The 13,573-nt window shown below is 35.4% G+C and overlaps 2 protein-coding genes across 6 annotated transcripts; both read left to right on the forward strand.

Annotated features, from left to right (window-relative positions):
• Positions 1–234: 234 nt before the first annotated feature.
• Positions 235–3,634, forward strand: LOC144355647 (BMP-binding endothelial regulator protein-like). 2 transcript variants are annotated; one of them, XM_085505424.1, is made up of 6 exons: positions 235–337; positions 1,087–1,129; positions 1,458–2,129; positions 2,550–2,779; positions 2,987–3,261; positions 3,452–3,634. In XM_085505424.1, the coding sequence occupies exons 1-6, from the start codon at positions 281–283 to the stop codon at positions 3,456–3,458; spliced, it is 1,284 nt and encodes a 427-aa protein (XP_085361550.1). In that variant the 5' UTR covers positions 235–280; the 3' UTR covers positions 3,459–3,634. The 2 variants fall into 2 exon arrangements, with proteins under 2 accessions (XP_085361550.1, XP_085361551.1); XM_085505425.1 differs by having other exon boundaries at positions 1,458–1,565.
• Positions 3,635–8,115: 4,481 nt separating this feature from the next.
• LOC144355648 (uncharacterized) lies at positions 8,116–12,443 on the forward strand. Of its 4 annotated transcripts, none has more exons than XR_014930912.1 (4): positions 8,116–8,194; positions 10,364–10,430; positions 10,904–11,074; positions 12,009–12,443. XR_014930912.1 is itself a non-coding variant. In XM_085505427.1 (4 exons), the coding sequence occupies exons 1-4, from the start codon at positions 8,796–8,798 to the stop codon at positions 12,048–12,050; spliced, it is 225 nt and encodes a 74-aa protein (XP_085361553.1). In that variant the 5' UTR covers positions 8,280–8,795; the 3' UTR covers positions 12,051–12,443. The 4 variants fall into 4 exon arrangements, 2 of the variants coding, with proteins under 2 accessions (XP_085361553.1, XP_085361552.1); XM_085505427.1 differs by lacking the exon at positions 8,116–8,194 and adding an exon at positions 8,280–8,798 and having other exon boundaries at positions 10,904–11,016; XM_085505426.1 differs by lacking the exon at positions 8,116–8,194 and adding an exon at positions 8,309–8,798.
• The last annotated feature ends 1,130 nt before the right edge of the window (positions 12,444–13,573 follow it).

The following is a 13,573-nucleotide window of genomic DNA, read 5'->3' on the forward strand; positions in this document are numbered from 1 at the left end:
TATGAAATACTGTAGCAGCTGAATGTCATAGGCGAATGAAAGGAGTTTGTAGAAACTTCTAATTTGCTGTGTTCCGTCCCCCATAATCCATTGCGATATACTAATCTTATAAGTAGATTGCAACATATGACATCCACGCGTAAAATCCCAAACAGATGAGACACAAATCCACATCAATCAAATGACAATATATACAATATAAATACATAATTTGGAATAGTAATTTCATACTGTAGCTGCAACGTCTGACGAAGCGTGTAGGTGTTCTCCGACTACGAATATGCTCCGTATTCTACTGATCGTTTCGGCAATCATTGTCGTGGAAGCTCAGCATGAAGTAAGTGAACACCCTTGTTTTGCCAGTTTATCCCGCGCTTGATTATTTTCATTTAATTTGTAGAATTGACTTTCTCTTTTTTTTGTTAGATTTAAACTGACAGATATAATAGAGATGTGGTTGCCGAAACAATCCGATATCCAGGCTTTAAACTCTTAAAACTTTATAAATTGTGTTATGTTTTAATATATACTGTATCTTTTCTCAGTATAATATAATTTGATTTCACTGTTTGCTACCATAACGTTATTGATTTCTCGCCCAAATGAAAGAACGGTTACATTAAGTTATCTGAACCACTGAAGTATAATATGTGTCGGTAAACGTTGTCGAATACGGTACCTCAATAGATCTTTGATTTTGGAGCAATCCGCCAGTTGCATATACTTGTTGAAAATGAAAGAAAATTGTTGTAAGGATATTACCGATTTCTTATTAATTTGTCATCTATATTTGTTTTTTACAATGTTAGGGAAAACATTTTAAAACATTTCTAAAGGTCGACCACATCAGTTTCTCACTTTTCAACGTTCGACAATAAAGCTAATTTAAAGTGTCTTACTGTGAAAGCGTTTTCTGCATTACCATATATGAAAATAAAGTCAGCCCTGAACGAGAAACATGAACCCACATTAATTCGTTCCTACATATAAATAATCTACCATGCTGTCGTCAGCGAATCATTAAACAAGGATGGGACTAATGTTGTGTTTCAATGTATATTTCTCCACCTTTCATTACATTCTCAGGTAGCAATTTCAAAACGGTTTGACTATGATATTTCTGTTAATGGTAAGTTCGTGTATGTATTATTGTAATTTCACTTACTGAATATATAACATTCACGAATACATTTGAAAATATAATTATTATGGAAACCAAGAATAGATAATTATATTATAATAAAAGTTTTATTAATAAAATTGCAGTGATGTATTTTCAAATTTAAATGCAAAAATACAAAAGAAAACACAATGAATTAATTGTCTCCCATTGAAGTTCAACTGTATTGTGCAATTATTAGCATTTGTTTCAATTTGTCACCAAAAACACCCCGTTGATCCAAAAAGTTCCGTTGAGGAGCATATTAAGTAATATTAACTTTCTTTTGCTTTAACAGTGCCTGCCGCTGTAGGATTTTGGCCACTGAATACGATGTATAAGCTAGAAGACGTATCTGGCAACAACAATGACGCTGATTCTAGTAATGTAGAATTGGTAAATAAAGGTGAATCGCATGGCCGGCCGTGTGGAGCGTATAAATTCTTTGGTGTCGCCAACTCGTGGGTACATTATCCAAACAATGGTGCTTTCGATACTGTAAAATCAATCACTATCATGTCATGGGTTTGTCCTTTTGGTAATGCAGGTCCCGTATTCCACTATGACCCATCTGGGAATGGTGTTCAAATGTGGCAGTGGGTTAGTGATCAGGCCCTAGGGGAGTTATATGTGCGTGTTAGGGTCAACAAACGCAACGAGACAATAGTAGCACCATCGGACAAACACGTACCAGCTTTAAACCAATGGTACCACAGTGCGGTTACGTACAATTTCTCCTCTAAGTTCGGAAGCTTGTATTTGAATGGGGAATTCACAGCGCTGGGCGTTATGCCTGCAGGAGAAATAGCAACTCAGTTTGATGCACAAAGCGGCGCAGTACCAAATGCTCCATTACCAAATGGTGGTATATACTTCGATGGTTTAATAACTTGCGTGCAAGTATATGATGTGGCATTGACAGAAGAACAAATTAGAAAGGCTGCTTACGACTCACACTGCGTGTGCCCTGGTAAGACAAAGTGTGAAGTACATACATTTATTTCAAGTATAACAATACTAAGATTTCTGATTGGTAATGTTTTTGGCAAAAACTCTTTTGAAGCAAATCGTGTTATAATTAGAAGTATACTAAATGTTTATTAAGTCTTGCATCTTTCGTATTCTTGACATCATTAAGAAGGTGGATGTGTGTGTGTATGTTAATTTGACCGTGTTTTGATGTTCGAATGCTGCCATAATTAATTAGGTTGTCGCGTGATGTATGGTATAATGGTTGGAGTTTGTACTTAGTTTGAATGGGGACTAAACGAAAACCACTTTCAATTGAATAATATTTGATCGAAATTTGTATTCTGACAATCATAAACACGACATGACATCTTTTATCACAAAATGAGAATACTAATAATGATATATTTATATATTGAAGGCTTCAAATATGATCCTCACATAACAACCTTAGATGGACGTCAGTACAGTTTCCAGGGCATATGTTGGTACACTCTTGTAAAAGACTGCGACAGCGCAACTCCAGCCTTTGAAATCACTGCTGAGTTAATACCTCGAGACAATACGGAAGAAGTCAGAACCAGAGCTGTTGCCATTAACGTTATAGTGGAAAGTGAATGCGTTCTCGTTGATAAAGACAATGTCGCTAAAGTAAGTACAACAGTTACTGATTTTTTTTTTCGTTTTCAATTGCTCTAAACTTGGTGATATTGACATCATCATTGTTTAATAAAAATAATTTTTGCCAATGACAGACATCCGAAAGAACACTAATTAGTATGTTTTTAATTTAACAATACTTGCTAACAATATGGAAAGTACCTTTTATCAATGTTTATGGATAACCTTTTCTTCTAGACAAGTGCTGATAGTCTTAGCAAAATAAACATAGTGCACGATGGCGATATGGCAATTCTGAGTTTCCAGCTCAAGGACACGACGTTCAAGATATTCTGGAATGGAAGAAAACACACCTTCAATATCGAACTCACTGGTGATTATTATCGTGGAAAGATGTGTGGTCTGCTTGGTGATGGTGATGGTAATATCAACAATGACTTCAAGAAACCGGATGGTGTTGTTGTGAAAGATATTAAAGAGTTTGGTGAGAGCTGGAAAGTTGCTGGCAAACTGTAAGTCAAAAGAAATGAATGAATGAATGAATGAGTGGGTGGGTGGGTGAGTGGGTGTTTGAGTCGGTGGGTGAGTGGGTGAGTGGGTGAGTGGGTGAGTGGGTAGGTGGGTGAGTGAGTGAGTGAGTGATGTCGTAGAACAATGCAGATAAATGAAACATTTATTTCGTATTTTTTGTATTACTTACAGCTGCTAATGTGTTCAAGATGGTGATTGGCTGATTGCTGGTCTAACCATGCGTCATGTACCACGCATAGCATAGAGAGTATATACAGTTATGGAGTATATGGCAATAACAATTTGAATCCAGTGGTTTGGGAAATGCTTTCAGAGTTATTTGCTTTCAGTTTAATAAATGTAATTTGGGCTAAATTGTGTATATATTTTTTTCACCAGAGTGTGGGAGGTGTATATATGAACCTCGAGACTTACATGTTTTAAGAGGTGCTTGCCACATACTGCTCGTGTGTAGCGGTTTGTGTTTCTCAGTATAGAATGTTGTAGACGACAATATTCACAACTAATAAAAAGTATAGAAAATAAATATTATTACAACATGGTTAGACTGAATCTGACCCGTGATCCTGCCCGGAAACTGAATACACCGGATTAAATATCTAACTGAATCGGGATTACACGACTGTGGGCACCGTTCATAGCGATTGTGGGTGTATGCTCAACGGATCAAAAACGGGAAACCTGGTATAAGTACTTATACGAATTATTGTATCCAAAAATGTTATTATATTGCACATTACCCCCGTGAGAACGTTCAATGAATCAAACACGTGACGTCATCGACGCGTCCGTCGCTACTACTCGTAAAACTTTAAAAACATTTGTATCTTTTTTAGTTTTTTGGCTTCGTTTATGGTGTACGCTATTTCGTTGAATTACACTAAACTTTATCATGTGCCTCGCCCAAATCTAGAACCGCACGGCGGGTAAATTCTGACCCCTTAAAATGTATTAGAATGCCTATTTATAAAACCACAAATCATTGGAAATCATTTTATAACGCAATATAATAAAAAATGGGGTATTTTCCGTTACAATACCGGTAGTAGTATAAGAAAATTAACACAAAGCTATGTGATATAAACAGATATTTTGTTACGCATACCCTGTGCGAGTATGTTATAATAAGGCTATAAACGGCTAGCCTCGGTTATTTACTTCCGCCAAATATGTAATTTTGCCAAGAGAGTTTTCCCCAGTTTTCTCCGTCTGTTTCTCCGCTTCGCCGCCGAATTTCTGTTCAGCCCACTATAAATTTGCATATCTCACCCGTTAGCCTTTGAAAAAAAATAATGTAAGACAAAATGTTAGCACCAAAGATCACCCACTTGAATAATTATTAATTTACATGCCCATATTTGTAAACTTTTGCTGTTGTTGTATATCTGTTCTTGATGTTACATTTTCGAAGTCGCGGTAAATCAATGTACAATTGCTGTAGTTTTGTTGGGGTTGTTTTGTCAGTTGATAGAAAACACATTTTGAGTACACAGAGTAATATATAATTTACTGGCATCTTTATCGGCAATGGGGAGTTTTCTCGTCGGGAGGCAAATGGATTTGGTGTGCGGTATTTTGTCTCATAAAGAAAATTGATAAAATATTGCATAAAATGACGCGATCGCATTCCCATTCCAAAATAGCGACTCTTAATAAATTTACTCCTTTGTCGAAACAAACTCCCAGAAAGATTATCAGTATATCTCCTGATTATTTTGTCAACTTCTAAAGTTCTGCATGAAATGCATTCAAATTTAACCGAAATGACCACGAAGTCATCAAAACACGTATCGAGGGACATTGATTGGAGTTACTGAAGACAGATACAAATAACTGCACTATTGCGATGATGTCATTGACAGTTGACAATAATAATAACACCCCATGACACGAGTTATATCATAATTACAACGAAACACATCGTCGATCCATTTTGTATTGCGTACATTTTCTGAAAAGAACAGCAGTTGTCAGCGTTAGAAACTTAACACATATCAGTGGCGGATCCAGCAAAATGTATTGGGGCGGGGGGGGGGGAGTCCAAGCTACGCTTAAGATATACGGACCGTAAATCGCAGAGAAGCTATGCGTAATCCAGATGATACGAATCGTCATGCGTTTGGGAGGGGGGGCATGGCCCCCCTGGCTCCCCACTCTGGATCCGCCACTGACACATATACAACAGGCAATTACATGTTCATGAGGATGAAATGGCTCGGCAATGCATTTTAATAAAAGTATAAATTTTGCATCCATACTTTAAACCCTGTGCAATAGTTTGCTTAGCATACCATTTAAATTGTTTGATTTGTTGATTCTATTACAGAAAAAAAAGACAAAAGATTGATTCAGAATTGAGTTAATGGCAGGTGGGTGTCGTAATCACGCTTACATGACCAAACGAGAACATAAAGCATCTTTATTATTCTCTACTGGTGCACGCGATAAACTGTCCGATTACGCCAGAAGCCTCGTTCCAGCCGATTCACAACCCATCTGGACACCAACTCTTAGATACCCGCGTCTGGAAATGAGATGACAGATATTTATGAATTTCGAGACGTTTTAAAACTAACCATTTTATACCGGGTGGTATTATGCTGCATAGATAAATTAATAGTTAAAGTTGTTTTATCATACATACGTTGTAATTACTTACGCAGTACATTTAACATATTTGAGCGAACCACGTTTCTCGATCAGAATATTACATTTCCTTATCTCGTGTATCACTACGATGCCCCATTCTGCAATTTCATTGGTCGGTACACACAATTTTAAAACGAAATGTCATCGGCCTCCAAATTACAATGTTTTCACTACATGGCGATCGTTTCTACCAACGCTGATGCAAACGAATAGTAGTTTGTATTGAATTGCTTACCCGCTGGTGGCGTGGTTCATGATCTGATTGGAAAAGCGCCACCTACAGAAATGTTGGACCCAGCGTTATCTTTCAATTCTACAAACCAGGAAGTAGAATGTAAAACGTTTTACTACATGGTACAATCAGCGCTGGTATTTTTTTTTTTTATTTTGATATAAGCAACAATTATCCGAATTGATAACAGAAATCATCAAATAGCTGAAAGTCTTCAGATTCACGCCATAATGTTGCTGTATGCCTCATGCCGTCAATAAGCCTGTGTGTTTGTTTATATACAATCGGCTCTTTACTCTGCATTTTATCTGAAACGTACATTTGTTGTTAGACTAGATGTCGTCTTTAATCGTGCGACTTCAAAACATCTTTAAATAACGACGATTGAATTAGTCTCAAACATTGTGGGTAGATCATATCTGCGAATCAGTGTGCGCGCCAGCTTGTTGCCATGGTTACGAATTAAAATCCTGGAGACAGCCAAACAGTGATGGCACAGAATTCTCTGAAGTTACTATGTAATTCATTGGTCCGTCTTGGGATGTGCTCTGGATATAGCTAAAGTTCAGGCTGGACTAGTTTTTACAAGTCCAATGTGGCTTCTAACCACAGGAATTAATAGAAGGCATTAAAAACTACTGCTTGTACAACGCCAATGTCTGAAAAGATACCATAAATGAAAAAAATAACAACTTGTCCATCACGACTTGATTTAATCTCATTTTATGGGTTACAAACATTAATTCTATTTCGAAATATTGGTAAATTGTGCTATCGCCATATAATCGGGAATAATAAGTATATATATTGGAATGATACAGCGATATTAACAAGGGCAACTGGTCGCAAGATCGTAGTGCTGTTACATTTATTAAAAGCACGCAATTTGCTAAAATGTCTCTACATCAAACCTAATGTGATGTGTTAGTAGAATTTATTCAGCACAGACGGCAACTAAAATATTTATTTTTAGTAATTAATTCAACAGCAGATGCCAATGTACCTCATGAATTTTACTGTTATGTTGGTTCGCCATTCAATCAAGAAAGATGTACGCCTTTGAGAAGCATAATTTTTAATTATATACCTTGTCAATAATTGTATGAGAAATCAGAAATGATTCATTGAATAGCTACATATTATTCAGATATGCTGTGACACTCAACAAAGGGGAGAAACAAATACTTCTTCTCTCATTGTTTAGTGAGCTTGATTAAGAATACCATCAAACAGTCTCTTCTTAAACTTGCTAAGTGGTACACCAAGCTTACATAATATTATTGTGATTGGTAACATGGTTTAGGAATATTTAAAATTAAATTGATAAAGTTTTGAATTTACCAATTTCTTATTTGCAAACTTGATATATTATTATCATGACTATTGTCAGATAATACAAACCAATTCTAGCATATCTGGATCAAATTTAATTAGGCTGATTGACAACAGACATTGAAATAAATCAATCATTATTGTCAAAGACTAAAAATACAGAAGGACGAAATTCCAATGTCTGTTAGATGACAAGGAAAAGAAGGACAGTATGCTATTACAGGCAAGGAAACAATTAATACCATTATTTGTATATTGCATGATACAAACATTCCCATCAAAACTATTTCGCCGTAACTAAATGTTGGCACTCGGTAAAATATGTTTCTGAGCGGCTATGTACACTTCATAACATTTGTATACATAAAATATGATTGTTCGATTTGGATTTACCTCTTTTATACATTTAACATTTACCTTAATGGACGAAACGCTTTACTGAACTAAAATTTAATGCTATGTTCACATTCAAAATGTGGAGCTTCGGTTGTAACATAGAAATAAAAAAAATGCGTGATTTCTTTATTTATTGAAGCAAAAACAAATCTGTTTCTGCTGGTGGGTAGTTATTTGTGGATCTAGTTGATCTTCTTTTTTATCTCATAAATATTCATAATAGACGTGTCATAACGGCGTAGTATTTCAACAAAATAAAACGTGTATCGCATATATTGTCTCGTACATGAATTAGCATTGACAGGGTGAGTACAATTTATAATATTGTAGTAAACACGTCGTTGCCTTACTAAGGTATTGTTTTCATAGATACATAACATGCGATCAGTGAAACATATTTACACGTGCTAAAAAAACGCAATTGGTATTGTATCTGTGAAACCGAACAGTATGACGTAGATTTGTCAAAATCACAATACTGTCGCGATATAAATAAACTGTGCTTTGTTCTATAAATAGCACAAATAAAACGATCTACTTGGCCTCTTAGTGGTCGTAAAATGGTTGGAAAGTTTATAGTATTCGAGGTGATATGTATTACGGGATATCATCGGCGATTGACTACGATCATTTCAATGTATTATGTTTTTATGGTACGGAGACTAACAATGCGCTAACAATGTTAGAATGCGATGTTACATTAAGTAAGAGTTTTCAGCACACGGGAATCTGCGTATGAGCAGGAACAGGCAAACGTATATAGCTACGTTCAAACTGGTAATCTGGAATAAAATTTATTGTATTCACTGTGACTGGCCGGGGGATATCGCAGTATCTTGGCTGATTTTAGGTTGATTTATAGGAAAGGCAAAATGGCCGCCCAGTGAACGACTGCTAGTGTGAGCAATGGTAAGCCAACACACTAATCTATTTCCAATGTACATTCATTTCATTCCCAACTAATTATTGGCTGGTGGAATAAACTCTCTGTTTATAGGGTAGTGAGTTGGTTATAGACGTTACTATTCCCTACTGTTACAAAGCTGGACTCATTGGAGCAGGTTGTATTCATTAAGCCGTCATATGCACTTGTTACTGTTCCAGAAACAAATCTTTGGTTTATTTCATGTTCTATTTGTAGGCCAAAACCTAAACATCTAAATGTCGTCGGGCATCACAAGACAGTAAATAAATCTTGTGACACCATGCATAAGGGAAATGTTATCACAGATGGTTGTCCAGCTATGGTGTTTTCATTCGGTCGTATAGTTACCAAACGTTCTCGAAATTGGTTAATTGCCATGCTGTTAGGTGCTATTTGGCTTCTTCTGGTGCCGCATTAGCCCTGAGTACATTCCTGTAGGTTGGCCGCCTTTCGCTGATCATTCGGCCCGAATGTGTGTGGGGGGGGGCGAATGATCAGCGGAAGTAGGCCAACCTACAGGACTGTACTCAGGGCTAGTGCCGCATATACCCGTTTGTGTCTGCGTGACTGTATTCCACTATCACTGCTGATACCACCTGTTGTTGTTTACCCTTTGTTTTATGCTATTTATGCTGTATTTTAAAAAAATGGAAAAAAAAAGAAAAAAACCCTGATACAGCAGAAACAGTTATACATGTACATGTATATTGTGTATATCTGAAAACTGACAAGCACCATAGAAAACATATTAGGTTTCTGTGGGAAAAGATTTGCTCGACCCCCTACCTAAAACAAATAATAAACCATTGGCTTCAGAATCAAAAATACACATTCTCTTCTACTGACAATCTTTATTGCGTTTAGTGTGATTTGATATCAACACCATATCTACACCCTAGAAATTGAAATCTTGAATAACTTAGAATGATGCTATATTGAATGGAGAAAGCAAAACGAGCGACAACATACACACATATAAGGTCAAATCCTTGAATGAAAAGTGTATATACGTTGAATGAATGTTTCGTAAATCAATCTAGGTCTTCGTTAACCACCAGAATATTGGGAGACACAATGCGGAATGATTTTGACATAAACATTGTTAAGCTAAACATGTCAATAATGTACAATTTATTAAAACCTTTTGACGGAGAATGAGGTTAAATGTATTACAATACAGATATTTGAATTTACACGCGCTGAGAGAAGCGAATTACGCTGAATATTCAGATGTTCCATGTTTTTTTGATGTAATTCTCTCGCTATTGTTTATTTCAAATACAATTTGTTGACGGAGATATAGATACTCGGTGTTCATAAATGAAATGCACATGGATGGATCTACGTATTAATAGAAAACCGCTGTATTTATTTTCTGCACATGCGCACAGTAAAGTTAAATAATGCATAGTGAAGGCGATTAGACTTAACGTATCCATGTGGAAATATTTATGCATAGAAAATGTGATCCATTGTAAGGTCAAAGGTGAAACAGGTGCTGAATTGAAACACTTTGTAGCCGGAATATCAAATACAAGTTTTCTTTCAGGAATATTCCTTTAGTGAGAAGCGACTTTGTTACATTATACAATGCAGTTTCCAGTATAACAACTCATGTAAGCAAACTATAGTGGTAGACTACTTTTAACCTGTTCACCACCAGTTCCTTCTTTTCATCACAAATTCACAAAATAGTCCTGTTTATATACTGCACTTTCCTTTAGTAGATTGAGACAACAAATCTATTTTTTGAGTAAAAACTGAAATGTACTCACATTTTGTCCGTTGGCTTCAACATTAGGGTTCATTTCCAGAAATATTGATGAATATAAAAAAATGGGCGAGAACGTCTTGTGGTGAAAAGGTTAAATTTGTGTTGCATATTAGGGATGTTTAAAGATGATTTAGAATATTAATATTAAGGAATTACGACTGATGGTGTCAATCTTCTGTTCATTTAAATACAGGATAAAGTTATACATGACTTTGAATATAGTGATTATTCTGATGTGTCGGGTAGTTACACCGCTTGTTAAAGACTCATGGAATCGTTGATTCAAAATATTCACTGTTATCATTGTGTTCGCAGTACAATTACACGCCAGAATGAAGAAGATTTTGCTGTTTATCATAATATTGATGGAAGTGTCGACCACGCTTGTCCAACCAAAACTACAACACAAAACTCCAAAAAGAATTCAGGTTCGTGTCCTGAAGGTCAACACAATATTGTTGAGAAAAATGATTCTCAACGTTTACAGTTAAGTAACATATAGTTTTATTGTAGCTAAAGTTTAGCAAATACAACAAAATGATGTACATCAATCGCAAATATGATCCTTAAACCTAATCAAAAATCACTGGAGCAAAACGCTACAGATATTTTAAACCCACAAATATATTTGTTTTTCACCTGGCTGAATGTTTGACTATTTTATAGAAGCATTATATTGTTATGAAGGGCAGACATTTTTTCTTCAATGTTACTAGCTGTGATCTCTCCCGGAGTTTCTCGCAATAATGAGAATATTGAGAGAAATATTTGAAATATTTGATGGTCTAAATAATAATAGAATAAGTGAATAATAACTAATAATTCGCATGGGTCTCCCTCGTCCCGAATTACTGCTGGCCGAATATTTGTCAAAGGCGTTAACCTCAGAAAATTAAATTCGAATATACAATCATGGAGGTATAAACAGATATACCTCTACAATACAACCAAACGGGAAACCAAAACTACCGTCAACGTTTATACCCATTACAAATAGATGAATGATATGAATGCAACTTTTAAATATATGATGAGGAGCACAATTTGGATTACACAAACGTCTATAATCGATTCAAATGCGTTAAATTAGGGGGGTTAAGCATTTCATTTACAGGGAACTTCAAATCATACTATTCAAATAACGATATTCAAATAACGATATTCAAATCACACTATTCAAAGCATACTATTCAAATCACACTGTTCAAATCACACTATTCAAATCACACTATTCAAATAACGATATTCAAATAACGATATTCAAATAACGATATTCAAATCACACTATTCAAAACACACTATTCAAATCACACTGTTCAAATCACACTATTCAAATCATACTGTTCAAATCACACTATTCAAATCATACTATTTATTAATGATTTACTAACAGTTAAACTCTATTATATCCTTTCAACAGAACGGTACCTTATGCTTACAAAAAGACTGGCTTTCTTATTAATATTACTGCTAGTGTCAACTATGCTGATCCAACCAACCCTACCAGGCAAAAAAATCTTTGGTCGTATTAAGGATGTCTCAAGGGAAATATCCCTTCGTAAACGACGTCGCATTGTTACAAAACACATTGGCATTGCACAGTAGATCAGTTATAAATATAGATATTCGCGAATCTGCTGGTAATGTCTGCCCCTTATGCTGGGAGTTCGGTCACATTATTATACCCATAATAAATTATGCAATTTATATTTTCTTCATTCCGATTTCTGTTATTGTATTGTGTTCTTGTACTGTTTAAATAAAATTTAAGCTTGCCTATGATGCAAAACATTTTTCAATTATATTGTATTGTTCTATTTGAGCTTGCAATAAATGTATATTGATCGATGAAAAGGAGGGCATATATTAGGATATGTTACCTTGTAAAATAAGAAGGCGAGTACAAACATATTCGTTTGCGGAAATACCACATTTACTACATGTAAATATTGGTACGTGTGTTTGTTCCTAAACATAATTGCTATCTTATTATTCCACTAAAATGAGCACTTGTCACTAATTACAGTCGATCGATTCTAGTCGACTGACAGACTTAAAGAGTCGGCTGACTGAAGGCGAAAAATGGAAACACGATCGTTTATAATCGGCCGACGCACTGCTGGTGATATATACTGGTGGTAGTATTACACCGATGTATATAACTTCTCGAAGAATGACGTCTGCTACTGAAAATATCTCTTAAAATCACCACAAAATTCCTCAAACATCGGTAATCCTGACGGGAAAAGGTTCACAACCTGGACCCATGGCGAATGTAAACGAGAACTCGGAGTTTGAAGGAATGAAATTAGGTATAATTATTATAATTTTCGCATTTCTCTTCCAGTCTGAAAATGGGTAGCGAAAATGGGTAGCGATCTGACATTGGCAGTTCAATAATCAATCTTAGCTGAATTATCTCCGACATGGCGACTTCTTTTCTATCTGTATAGTGTATATACACAATGTTTTGAAAAATTAATAGTGTGAGGAACGGTTATATTATTTATTCTCAAAGAAGGAAAGTAAGTTTACGCCAATATGGCCAAATATGAAATGTGCCGTTTGAAGAAAGGCAGCGTTATTATGCTTACACACCCTTTGAAAATTCTTTGTTTGGGACAGTCTTGCATTCATATGCAGAATGTAAACAATCACGATTTTATTCATATGCAGGCTTTAAGTTATATTCCTATTCATAATTTTCGAGAAAGTTGGCCATAAATCGCATGATAGTGTTCAATGTAATATTCTGAAGCTATTGTCTCATGACATCACAAAATAGCATTCTTTTGTGTGTTACAGTGGCGTATTTTGAGAGACTTGTCCCAATGCTTTTAGAAAATGCTTTTTTTTACAACAACTCCATATAGCACAATTGAAAAAATGCATTTTTTTGACAAATAAGAAGCAACATTTGACATTTACAGTTTTGAAATAATTGAGGACAACAGGAACATTTTGGGACATGGCATATTATCTCTG

Source organism: Saccoglossus kowalevskii, chromosome 11 (assembly GCF_978046115.1).
Source record: "Saccoglossus kowalevskii chromosome 11, keSacKowa6.1, whole genome shotgun sequence".
NCBI classification, from domain to species: Eukaryota; Metazoa; Hemichordata; class Enteropneusta; family Harrimaniidae; genus Saccoglossus; species Saccoglossus kowalevskii.